At 53.9% G+C, this 13226-nt stretch overlaps 3 protein-coding genes across 3 annotated transcripts; 1 reads left to right on the top strand and 2 right to left on the bottom strand.

The window, feature by feature from the left end:
• Nucleotides 1-477: 477 nt before the first annotated feature.
• Nucleotides 478-2547, top strand: PG986_006048 (uncharacterized protein; the record flags this gene model as incomplete). The annotated part of the gene is made up of 4 exons (XM_066842270.1): nt 478-762; nt 837-1676; nt 1752-1990; nt 2124-2547. 4 exons carry the CDS (start codon nt 478-480, stop codon nt 2545-2547), a joined length of 1788 nt encoding a protein of 595 aa, XP_066702132.1.
• A 1080-nt stretch (nt 2548-3627) lies between these two features.
• PG986_006047 (uncharacterized protein) lies at nt 3628-5526 on the bottom strand (the record flags this gene model as incomplete). Its single annotated transcript, XM_066842269.1, has 6 exons — nt 3628-3819; nt 3906-4603; nt 4660-5033; nt 5103-5162; nt 5241-5265; nt 5481-5526. The coding sequence occupies 6 exons, from the start codon at nt 5524-5526 to the stop codon at nt 3628-3630; spliced, it is 1395 nt and encodes a 464-aa protein (XP_066702131.1).
• Nucleotides 5527-6624: 1098 nt separating this feature from the next.
• Nucleotides 6625-7531, bottom strand: PG986_006046 (mitochondrial 54S ribosomal protein uL29m; the record flags this gene model as incomplete). Its single annotated transcript, XM_066842268.1, has 2 exons — nt 6625-6915; nt 6995-7531. The coding sequence occupies 2 exons, from the start codon at nt 7529-7531 to the stop codon at nt 6625-6627; spliced, it is 828 nt and encodes a 275-aa protein (XP_066702130.1).
• Between the last annotated feature and the right edge of the window lie 5695 nt (nt 7532-13226).

Below are 13226 nucleotides of genomic sequence, written 5' to 3'. Positions count from 1 at the left end.
CATGGGTGGGAACAATCGTGTAGGGTCCTAATGCTCTTGTGTCCACTACCTGCTATCCACTGACCCCCGTCTCCTACGTGAACGTTCTAGTTCTGATGGTTAAGTGACCAACACGTACTGCAACCCGTAGCTGGCCATAATTCTTACAGTGGTTTGTGGCGCCTCGATGGACTCCCCTCCCCCCTTTCATTCGTCGCCGTACTCAATTCTTGGCACCCAGTACCTATTGCAACAAGGTCCCTTCCGCCTTCTGCAAAGGCTCTTCGCATCTAATTTGGGGCTCAGGAGCCGCGTACTCGCGGCACTTCCTCTTCGCCGATGTGTTTTGTCGATGCTGAGTTCAATGCTTGATCTTGGAATTCGACTGCCCATCAACAAAAAGCCCACTGGAGTTGTTGACGATAAACGAACAACACTGGCAACACTACACGCAAGTATCGGGCTTGATCATTGACTGTCGACCTTCAATGTCCCAGCATGTTCTCACCTCATCCCATCGTGAACCCAAGTCCTGGCGCGGGCTCTGGCTCAGGCTCAGCCCCTAGTGCAGTTTCCCAAGATGATGAGCACGAGTTGCCCAGTCTGGGATCGCCGCTTCCGGGACGATATGGAGTGATCTTGAAGGGGGGCATGACAACGGTTGTGGTCGATCTGGTGCAGTCGCCGCCCAAGTACCGCGAGATCGGGAAGGAACAGGGACAGCAGTCGGACGCTCCTTCCAGCCTCGAACCTGGTGCCCCACGTCGATCGTATCTTGCTGCAGTCCAGGCATCCAAGCACCCTTTCGCACACAGGAAGGCGCTGTTTCCTGACGACCCTGACTTTGTCCCTCCCAGTTCCCCGCCTTTGCCTCTTTCGCAGATCGGTCTTGGTTGTTACCCCCCAAGGGCCCCGACGACGAGATTTGGTTCATGGAACCCGGTGAGCTCCGGAAGAGGAACCTCAGCAAGCTGCAAGCCACTCCCGGCCTCTACAAGGTCTTATTGGACGGTCCGCCGCGAGACGTCGAGATGGAAGCCGGGATCATTGCCGATTTCATCAAGCACAAGGAAGCGCAGCGCGTGCGCCTGCGGGATGGATTCTTCAGCGACAAGCGCTGGCACGACATGGTGAAGGAGTACTACCAATGGCAATCCCGATTGGCCTTTCTCGACCTCGACCAACGCAAGGCAGCTATCGCACACATTTTGCCCGGTATCAGAATCCGGATGAAAGCCGCCTTCACCTCGTACCAGAATGCCGATGTCGCCATCGGTGCAGAGCTAGCGGGCATACAGCTCAGTACATTTTCCCCCTCCCCGCCCAAACCCCTAGTGTCCGACAGCCAAGAGAAGAAGACGCAGTGGGCCTGGGACATGACCAGCTACTCCTGCAGCATCTCCAATCGCGTGCTGACACCCGTCGAGCGTCGGCGGCTCGAGGTAGGCCCGGAATTCCTCCCTCCTGAACCGGCCGTCAGCTTCACGCCGCCTGGACTAAGCCATGCTGGTGACCAGTCCTCCTCCGCCATTAACCTTCCTAGGATGTTTGATCTGACTTTGGATCATACGGATGACTGGTCTCCCCATGATCGGCGCAAGTTCTACAAGACGTATGGATACCATGCAGCACAACTGTACCTCAAGTACTTCAAGTCAAGTCCTGATCAGCGATGTGCCGAAGTGGACGTTCCCGAGGTACGTTATGACTGTGGCTAATAATTATGCTTGATAAGGACTTGCCTGAACTTAATGCTGACTATTCCCTTGCAGTGGTTTCACGTTTTCGAGACCCAAAGCAAGGTTTTCATCTCACATGGTGGAACGGCGCATCGCAGATTCATAGACCTAAACTTCCTCCTCGGCAGTCTTGCTATCAAGGTACGCGACGAAAAGGCTAGGGTTCACGCTCAAGAGCTTCAAGATGATGACCAGTCTTCTGGATCGCGAAACGAGTATCACAAACCGCATCCTCATTGGAGTATGGCGGCCCGCCGCAGAAATGGAGGCTGGTGAGTTTCCCTTTCTCGTTTCTTTCTCATCATCCAGCCCAACAAGATTCTATTTTGTCAATCACCGCAACACCAGTAGGAAGAAGGCGTCCGTACCGCGACCATTATCCGGCACTAACTCTCTGTTCCTTAGGTGGAGATGTAGAAGTGATGGTGACGCTCCTCTCTCGGAACGGCGCTGTCGGCTATGCCATGGAATCAAGCCCTCAAGCACTTCCTTCACCTTGAACGAGGGACACGCAACACAAGCAAAGTTTGACCTTCTCATGGAAACCATCCAGGCAGCCCAACGTGTAGTCGCCAAGAGGGATCGGCACGTTGTCGAGAATTGGATGCGAGCTGAGGCGCAGGCCGCTCGACAAACGCAGACATCATCAGCATCATCCTCCCACGCTCATGGCAGTGCCGTGGAGCGCGTCCGCGCTGAGTTCTATGCGGAGTGTGCCGCCCGCGACCGGCTTCATCGACGGCCCCTCGGCTCGACGGCAGACGAGGAGAGAACCGAGGCTGCCAAACGCCTTGATGCTCGAAGGTCTCGGCTCTCCGCGCACTTTTAGATGGCATACGAATCGGGCGAAAACAGCACACCGCCGTCCAAGAGAAGAAAGCGAGAGCGAACGAGAGGGATGATTTGTAAGATATTGTAAAACTACAGCACAATTTTCTATTTTTCTGCTCAGAGGGAGAATTTAGGGAGGGGGGCTGGACAATAACGGACATGGAACACGACAAGCGTTTTCTCCTATATAAGAAAACGCACCATACCACTGGTGAACTTGGACTTCATTACTTTGCAGCGTCTCAGCCCATTTGATCATAGGGAGTTGAGGTAATAAGTGTGACTAAAAACAAATGGACTTCTGATGCTGCCCGCGAGATCCAATAATGACACGGCATGTGGTATAAAGGGAAGCTCACGCTCCTGGCCCAAGTTGAACACGTATAAGCCAAGTCTTCTCAACTCTGCAATTTCCAGAGACAAGTGGAGCTACAGCATGGCCCTGATCGCCATGTGCGCTGTACTATGAGAGCAGCACAGCGCCGGTTTACTCTGGACGGAGAAAGTTGCCGAGTAGTTCGGCTGATCTACGTACACTGTGATCGTTGAAAAGGGGTGTAAGCCATGCCAAGGACCCGACGAGCACAGGGTTCGCCACCCGGACCCTGATGCTCATGGCCCATTGCCAATGCCAAATGGAAATACCGAACCATCAGCAGCAGGTAGTGTAGTCTCTCAGGTACCCTGAACACTACAACAGAACGAAGCAGCGAGCCGGATTTTACAAAGCAAGCACATTAAATGGCATGCACTTCTACGTGGCTCACGACAAGACAAAGACCGGCCATTGTATGAGATAACAATTCATTTCTTCAACAATTACCTAATCCCCCATCCAACCAGGGTACGGGCAGTCTTGGCCACCGTACCAGCTATCCTTGACTAGGCGTATGTGAAGCACCTCCGAATGCCTCATTCCAGCGACACTCTCTCTATGGCTGCGAAGTTTGCCTCTTTCAAGCCTGACGCATTAGTTTGAGTACGGGTCACGGCTAGTGGCTCTTGCATTTTCTCGCTTGCTGTACCCGCCGACACCGAACTTCCACATATTCCTTCGTATGGTGGTAGTTTTTATATCCTACTCTTCAGTCATCTGGACGCCCTCACGCAGGCCCTCAACCTTGAGTTCCTCGCCAGCGCAGCGACGGTAGATGTCTTGCACGTCATCCGTGGTAGTCTCGAAGTGCGAAGTAGCATCGTAGCTCTTGGAAATGAACACGTTGTCCTTGGTACCGTCCTCGAGAGGCTCATAAATGGGGATCGGGGGACCCTGTGATCCAATGTTAGCTTCATCTGCACACTCGCATAGTTCGGAAGTATACGCCTGTGGCGAGACGAGCGATTGACACTACTTACCATGAACTGTTCCTCAATCTTGCCCAGGCGGTCGATACCGGGCTGGAGCTCGAGGTGGTGGTTGGCCGATGTCTCAGCAATCGTCGAGACGATGGCAACGTAGTAGCCCTTGGGGCAGACGTTGTGTGCGGACGACACGCAAGCAATGTAGATATCGTTCTTGCGTCCGACTTGGGACTGGGGGATGATCAGCTGGCAGGAGTCGGCGTCGTTGGTGCCAGCCAAGGGGTGCTTCAGGACACAGATAGCCCTCAGGACGTGGCCAACCACCTTGGCCTTGTCGGGGAAGTAGCTCGGGTCACCCAGAATCATGGGAGCCTTAGTCTCGAACTTCATCTCGGGCTCGACACCAGTCATGGTAGCCTTGATGCCGCTGAACTTGCCGCCCTCGTACTTGATCTCCTCAATGTTGGCATTGAGCATGTAGGTACCGCCGTAGATGGCGGACAGACGGGCGAAGCCTTGCGGCAGCTCTCCGAGGCCGTAGAGAGGGTAAATGTAAGGAGACTTGCCGTACCGGGCGACCGAGTTGCCGTAAAGACGGATACGGTCGATGGTCTCGGGGGCCTTGCCGGGGGCATCAATGTAACCGTCGTCGAGGTAAAGGGCCATGGCGTGGCCGATGAAGTCACGGGTACCCGGCTCGAGACCGAACTTCTCATAGACATCCTTCATGGTGCAGTTGCTCATGTCCATGCCTGAATCGTTGGTTAGTCTGTGCATCGACTTTCACGCGCGATAAGGCCATACATACCCTTGTGCGATGCGACATCCTTGACATCGAAGGTGCCAACCCACTCGATGAAGGCCTTCATGCGGCGCTTCTCGAAGATGCCCATGAGGGGCGACTTCAGAGCCTCGGTGGCATCAGAGGGGACCTTGGCGACGGTGGCCTTGGAGCCAGTGCCCTGTTGCACGTAGCTGCCAGCGACCTGCTTGAACTCGAGGTAGCGGGTGACATCGGTGGAAACGAGAATGTTGGTCAGCTCGCCCGAGGACATGAGCAGCTTGGGGACCAGGTCAATGTTCCAGTCGGCCGGTCGTCCGTAGGCCTCCCATGGCTTGGTGCCCTCCTGGTAGTTGCCGTACTTCTTGAAGAGTGTCTCGAGGTTGACCGATGCGGCCTCACTGTAGGGATGGCCAAAAACATCAGCGAACCGGGACGGAATCGAGAGAAGAAAGGATGATGTGACTTACCCTCCGTAGTGGTCGTTGCGGTCGATGTGCAACACCTTCTTTCCCTTGACACTGAGGACACTGTACGCGAGCTAGATTAGCTATCCCTGTTCCGCAACCCCTGGCTTGCGCGATGCACCGAAGGAAATGGCGACATACCCAGAGAGGATGCACTCGGTCAGGCCTGTTGTGTTTGATTTTTGTCAGCACTCTTGTCCCATTATTATCATCAAAATCATCACCATCACCACCGCCGTCGCGAGTTGTCGGCGGGCGTTGTTGCTGGGTGTGCGCGCAAACGGTCTCGGTCGATGGAGAGCTGTGCCAGACCAAACCCCACCAGGCAAGTGGCAAGTGTACGGCCAACGTGAAGGGGATGCGGGGGAGACGTTGGCTTACCGGTGCCGAGGACGATCACGTCATAAGAGGGAGCAATCTCTTCCATGGTGGGCGATGTGGAAGGAGGAATAAACTAGATGCTCAAGGGAAAAAAGAGCTATGTCGGAAGAGAGGAAGAAGAAGAAAAAATAAGGTCACAAGAGCAAGAGCAGGAGTTGAGAATAGGGACCTCTAGGTAGGTATCGACTTGTCTTGCTCTGGCCAGACTGGAGAGGGGAACATTAACGAACTATCGGCGGTGAAGTGGTAGGTACATAATAATGTAGGCCGGTAGGGGGTGGTGCACTGGGCAACTGGCCGACTGGTAGGGGTAGAGAGGAGTGTCCAGGAGTGTCCAGGAGAGTCCCGCCCGTATTTAGGCCTCTGCTGGGTCCACGTTCACGTCCATGGCCCATTTGCTTTCGCTAGTCTGCCCTCCTCCCCCCCTCCCCAAACTCCAAATCGACATAATAGAATCATTCAATGTTGAGAGTTGACAGCTTGTCCAGCCAATAGCAAGTGGGGTCGCACTGAAGCCTGCCGCGTCTGGGCTTGTGTTCCAACTCGTTCCCATACATCATGCGCATCTATCTGTTGGCATTCCCTCCCCCATTGCCTCCCAGCTCCTGGACGCCCGCCTGGACGCCGTTCAGGGTCCTTGCCTAGTGCACACGTACATACACACGTCGTGCATGTAGGTGATCAGCTAGCCTGCCGGGGGGGGAACCAGTTGCTAACCACCTCCGGGCCACGGCCACGGCCACGGCCACGGGGAACTGCTAATGTACCCTAAGATTACAACCACCATCGTCAGCCGAGCATCAAAATTACCTGCCTACCTCAACAGCACCCAGCCCAATAACCTGACATATACAATTACAATTGCAATAAATAAGATGAAGACGGGAGATTGCACGTCCATCACTACACCGCTCGGGGCCGTTACGAGTGCCGTCGAAAGAAAACGCTGGTATATGATGCAGATAGTGTACAGCCGAGCTTCCATATAGTGCACTTAGATGGTACAAGTAGTATTTACAAGGTCTTCCCCCTTTTCCCTATCAATGGTCTACAAACAAAGGAGACACCGGCTGTGATCGGAGCTTCTCCAGCCATGTGTACACGCACAGCAAATATAGGGTCCTCCTCCATTGACCCTGACCTCCTACACTCTCGGGGAGCTTTGTGTTTGCTCCGTCTTAAGTAGACTTGAGGGGTCAACCGACTCAGCTGCCGACTTTTCCTCCATGAACTTCTCCTCTCCGGGTTGCGCAGCAGCTTTCGAATCGTGGCCCAGCTGCTCCATCTCCTCCTCCAAGTAGTCACGCGGTGTGTAAGGATTGCCTTCGCCGGACAGATCAATCTCGGGGTCTTTCTCGGCGAGTTCCCGTGCGTCCTCCCACGCGTAGTATCGCTCCGTTAACGTATGCTTGATAGCCTTCATCGTCTTCCAAATCTGTTGAAGGTGTTGTCCCGGTCAGCGCCCCTTCCTGTGTGTGTCATGCGAGGGACTTCGGGGATGGATCGTCACTTACCTCGTAGTTGCGTGTTTTGCTCTCATCTTCTCCCACCACCAGCTTCAACCTCTGCCGCTCCCGTGTCGCCGTGGCGATTCGGTTACGTTCTTTGACGCAAACCCACCAGAGCGCATGGAGATCTTCCCAGCTCTTGTGTCGCAGCTCCTCTACAGTCCAGGCTCGCCCGTGCTGCGAGTCCTCCTCGGGGGTCGGCAGCGCCTTGTCCTTGGCGTAAAAAAAGTCCCAGAGGCCGTGGTTCGGGTCCGTCGTGAGCTTGGGCTTGTAGTCTGCGGGCCTGGGCGTAGGGAAGCCGTCGACGGCCATGCGTCCCTTTGTGCCAGACCTGTAAATGCTGCTGAGCCCACGAAGACGGTTGTTGTCACGAGTAGGCCGGCGCTCGCCGAGAGGCGCTGACGTGGAGAACGACGAAGTGTTCGGCGGGCAGGACAACGACGCCCGCAATGGTAGGTTCAGCGACGAAGTTGAGGCAGAGCACCGCGTGGCCGGCTGCAGCACCCGCCCAATGGAGGACCTGATTGGCGCAGAGGCAGCCATTATGTTACGGATTGGACGCCTGGAGCCTCGAGCGCAAAAATATGGTACTGCTGTATCTCGGTGTTGGAAAGCTTCATGCCGCTCGAGGCTGTTCCCCAAAAAATTGACCAGGCGCTTGGCATTGACGTCAGCCACATCTACCTACACAGCCACACTCTTATAGTCCACTTCGTGGGGGTCAACAGGAGTGAACACCAAAATATAATTTTGGTGATTGCGAAATGCGCTTTCTCCTTGCCAAATCTCGTAGTACCAGTGGTGGTCTGTTGACGCTTGAGGGACTGTGGTCTATAGTGTCTGTAGTGTCTTTCTGCCTACGAAATATTTTCGTGTGTCGGACTCGGCGCGTTGTGCCCAGGCAACCTCATTACCACACCTCGCATGGGTGGCAGCAATAGACAGCATTGGACTGTTGGTTCATATGGGCTACCTTGGCTTATCTCACACGCAATAGAGCATTTTAGTTGCTAATAGTCTGGCACAGAGCTCTGGTGCTTTGTCGCCATATATTGCCGTCTGTGAGCCTCGCCCCCGAGGTTTCGCTACTCTGTATGATGCAGTTGGATATCTTATCTAGGAATTCGTCAGTTCAAATGTGAAATCAGCCTCTCAGCATTATAGCTTGTCCTGCCATCAGCTATACTGCCGCCAACTGCTAGGAATGATTCGATACGCTACTGGGTATCGACGCCAAGGAGTTAGGACCTGCGTCTAGAAGGCTGCCCTCGTACCCTCTCTCGTAGCCCTCCCACAATCACACGTCACATATCTAACAGTACATTCAACCACTGTATCATCCGAAAATGGCACATTCCACCGACGTGGAGTAGTGCGCGCGCGCAACGAGACCCTGTTCAACGAAGGCGGTGAGATATGATGCGGGAAAAGAGCGTATGTGTGTGTGTGTATCATATTAGTATCTAATCAATCAGAGGCGAAATACTAGACTACAAAGGTGTGCCCCCGGGCGTCCACGAACTATTCAAGTCATATTTTCACTCGTCCCATAGACCATAACACGAACTCCAAAACACATGTCATGGAAAGGAGATAAAACTGGTAGACTTCGGGCTTGTTGCTAACCAAGTCCAGGGATGTTTCCAGACTACCGGTTTTTAGACGACCACCACATTGTACCTGAAGGAGGCACATAGGGTCTGTTAAGGGTAACCGCGGCAAGGTGCGAAGGGCAAAAGATCGTTCTTTGACACCACAATGTAAATACACCTACCGTTCACGCTTGTGTCTCTCTCACTCGAGTCCCCCGGCCGAAAAATGCTGTGCGTGCTAAGAAACCACGAGGCGGTTGGAGTCGTGCTGTATCAATGCATCAAACCTCACCATGGCGTACTAGACCGCAACTATGTAGATGTCTACTTCGCTTGTTGACAAGCTTGCTCCATTTCAAGAAGTACGAGCCGTCTACTCTTCCATTCATACAAGGGCAGCCCAGGAGAGACAAAAGACCCGCATAGAGCAAGTTACACTCCCCGTAATAATGTGTCGATAGCAGGAGAGAGATAGGAAGGAGCCCAACAATAGGAAATCTATGCGTATTCTGGGGGGGGGGTGTAATCATGCACGGGAACCTGAATGTCTTCCACACGGTGTAACGTGATGGCGTCAGGGGCTCTCATCTCCTGATCGCGTACGATTGAGACCATCGCTGTGTATGCCACAGGGTACCAAGGCAACGTCATGGCAGTGGTGGACATCCCTTGTGGTACCAGGTATAGTTCTTAGCGTTGCCACACTTCTCACGGGCACTCGTCGATCTACTCGGAACGAGGTTCTTGGTATCGCGCGAGAGAGCTGAGGGGCACAGAAGCCCGGCAACTAACAACCACGAGATATTCTGTTGACACTGTTGACATTGCACGGCACAGGTGGGAAACCCTCTCCATGTAGCATCGTGCTCAAAGCGAGAGGCATGTTCGTTGTCTCAGAAGCTGCCTGGATATGACCCAACCGCTATTTCGCCCCAGGGTGAAGGGTGCCCTCGCGACTCGCGGGCCGCCGCCCCCCTCTTGATATGGTCGGTAATCTCGCTACACGTATCCTACGGCGAAGCGGCCGAGGCTGCTTCGAATGGCCAAGCATAGGACGGGGCCGGGGAGTCTATCGGACGGTTGGAGGATTCGATGATCGATAATTGTTAACGACTTTTGCGCTTGTTCGCGTCGACGCATTGCATCCTCGGACACCAAAGAGCGCCTGCATAGAGTGAGTGGCTGATCTCACATACAGCGAAGCAATCGATACATCTTTAGCCACTAGCAGTTGTATCGAGGGGGCGTCGAGGGCACCGTTATAATGGATCGAGCCAGATGCGTCGTCGTGTCGTCCGTCCACCTGTCATTTCCCACAACAGCCGGCGTGCGCAGAGGGAGGCGCATACAATGATGTTTTCATCTGGCATAGAACACAATCATGCTGATGGACTGGCTCTGGGCAGTTAGGGGGAGATGGCGAGTCCAGCGTGAGTTACGATGGGTAGCCGGGCAAAGCAGCCGTAGACGGGATAGCATGAGTCATATATGGCCAAATTGGGATGCCGAATCTGGCGTTTCTGTTTGCTTTGTAGGTGCACAGCGCGCTGGAAGGAGGTTGTTGGCAGCCATGCTGGCGGCGACGCACGAAACAAAAATTCTCGATCCCCGAGTGCATGGTGTTTGATATCTGTTTACCCAAGTGGTCCAGGTGGACCTGGACGAAGCCGATTCTGGGGAAGCGGGATGAGGCCAAACCCACAGCGGCTGTAAATGGAGTCAAACCTTCGCTTGTGCCGTCCGGTCTGTCTGAGGCCTCCCCTCCTCATCCACCCCCCTCCAGAAGCAAGCACCTTGCCGATGGGGGTCTGGGTCACTTCACTGGAGATGGAGATGGAGATGGGAGGAGATCAGCCAGATCTTGTTGGATTCATGGCTGACTTTCCCTTGTGGAGTCACCTCCCGCGCCCTCTCCATCCGAAAGAAGCTCCCGTTTCTTCTTACGGATGCAATTGTGGATGTTGGTCGGCAGGGCTAGATCCTGATGAACTCGAAGTTTGCACGCTTGTTCCAACGACAGATGCACATTTGACCCGTCAACACGGGCTCAAGGCCCCCGAGCCTCGAAAGTCAAAGAGATGCTTGGGCCATTCCAGGCAAACAGAGCGCCGGGGGGACGAAGCACCCTCGAGGACTCGAAAACACCAAACGAACCTTGCCACCTTGACAGCCATGCCATACCCAGTTCGAATCATCGCAGTTGCCGCCTGACTGATCTCAAGTGACTCGTCCCTCGGTTCTTTCTTTCTTCAGCACGTATCGAAACAGCCCGGCGTTCATCCTTACACAGGCACACTTGGATGCCAGCCCCCCTCGAAACATTCACATCATCTCCGACAACTCCTATCAGATGACGTGTATTGACGTGCTAAACACCACCCAGCTGAGGAAATAGAGCAATGCCGGAACCAAGACTGCCTATGCCCCTTGTACATGCAGTTTCTTTTTCCCCTGTACTGCCCTGGACCCAGACCTGATGGGCTGAACTCGTAGTTACCGAGTCATGGAAATAGCAAACCACGAGCTTCTGCCGTCAAGGTTTGGCAAGCAGATGCGGTTTGACAGGTGTTTTTCCCCCTCTTCTCTCCCGCACTAGTCTTCCTACACTGGTCTTGATTATCGATATTGTTACGTTACGCGTGAGACTGACTCGCGCGTCGCTGTGTACATCATCCTGGGCATAGAATCCGGCAAGTAGCAGAATTCCAGGCGCCTCATACGGTCATTGTACCATGTGGTACTGATATTGTGCGGCTGCTCGTGCTGCTAAGCCGACAAGGGTCACGATGAGAAGAAATCTATCATTGTCTTCATACTGTATAGCTACACGTCGACGATCGGCTAGCGAACTTTTTGCTTCCGGATCGGTATTTGCCGCATTGGCTCGCGTAGGTTAATGATACGATGTTCTTCGAGTTCCCAAGCGAGAAGCAACGCCCGACGGTCGAGCATCGCGAACTTGGCCGAGCATAGCGTGAAACAAGTTCTGATATGTTGATCTTTTTTTCTGGCAAGTTGCTGTTCATGCCAATAGCCAATAGCCAATAGTGCCAACACTAAGATGGGCGAACTAGACAGGCACGATGGTATTTAGTCTAAAAGAGGACGCGCTCTAGGCGCAGCTTTATCTAATTCGACGATGGACGACAGAGGAATGGAGGCAGGGAAAATGGTGGGTGGAACGAGACAATGCATTGTGTTGTAGTGGTACTTCGTGATGGCCATGGGAAGGTTAGTCCGCATGTCACCATAGGCCAAGGTTCGTTACGGAGGAGTGTGACGGAATTACGGAATCGGCATCTCGTTCGTTGCAATACAGAGCATAGTGTGCATAAACAACACAGGAGGCATCGCGTCGGGTTGCTCACGGTATACCGGGTGGCGTCGCCACGCCCGCCACGGCCACGGTGCTCTCGACTCGTCGGCGTATGGGACAAACTGGCTGTGTGTCTACTCCGTAAACGCCATCGATTTTTCTCGAATCGGAAGGCCGTCCGAGCACACACGGCAAAAGCAAAACAAAAGAAACGATCGAGCCAGCAGGAATGCATACCGGTGTGCTAGGACATACTTTCTTTATGTAGAACTTGGATAAAAACGGTAGAGGTTTTCTTTTATGCAGCGCCCATGCCTTCCCGGAACACCGCCCCGCTGGCTGATTATGGAGAGCTGAGTAAACCAGCCCAAACAGATCAAGAGAACTTGCAAGCAAGGAAGCGCCGGCACTATGTCTCAGCAAGTACAGTACCTACGAGGGCTGGCGCCGCATTTATCGGCAAACTTCCGACGACAGGACCACCTTTCTTTCGAATGGTTCGCCCCCAAGCCCACAATAAGCCCGGTGGGCTCAAGGGGCCGGACCGAATGTGTCCAAGAGTCTGTATGGCCCCAAAACTAACCACTGCAAGCAGATCTGGCGTGGCTGTTTCCTCACAGCTCCGAAGATACAACACACAGTATTTGGGCACCTATACGATGCACTCGCCCCTAATCTGCCTCTGTGAGCCCACCACGGCAAAAAAAGGGGGTCCTCAGTTGGACTGGTAAATTCGGTATGCGTTGGTATAGCGGCCGGCGCCTGGGCGACAAGGGTGTACCGGTACTTCACCGAGCATGTCCCGGGCCATCGTCGTTCGACTCGCCTTCTAGCCACACACGAACGCACGCGTAGAAGGCGATGCCATCGACTAGTCGGCATGACTCGTACGCACTACCGCGCCGGGCTTCACCGCTTCACCGCCCTGCTGTTGCGCTGTCAAAACAGCACTCGGCATGATGCAACAACAATGGCGGGCGGAATCCCATCAACCAGTTCTTGGGACCGAAACTGTTTCGGCAAAATTTTTCTTTCTCTCTAACTCCGAAAGTGGGAAGGCGGACGATTGGAGTGTCGAGTATAAGGCGGTGGCAGTGTGGGTATCGCGATGCAAAGTAAAGGAGTGAAAAGCTGACCGTCTCAAGTCGTGATCTCTCAATGATGGATACACACTAGGTATGGGACACTCAGTAAAACGGTTGGGTGACGATAATTGGTATGGTTGTGATACTCGCCGGATATCGCACACCCTCTCTGAACTGGTTGGCGCGCCTAGCCTTGGCACTATAAGGTTGAATAGTGGCATGCAGATGTACGTGTAGCATGGAAC

This window comes from Apiospora aurea, assembly GCF_038362705.1.
Source record: "Apiospora aurea strain CBS 24483 chromosome Unknown utg000004l_segment0_segment0, whole genome shotgun sequence".
Classification (NCBI taxonomy): domain Eukaryota; kingdom Fungi; phylum Ascomycota; class Sordariomycetes; order Amphisphaeriales; family Apiosporaceae; genus Apiospora; species Apiospora aurea.
This window is presented reverse-complemented; position numbering and strand designations above follow the sequence as displayed.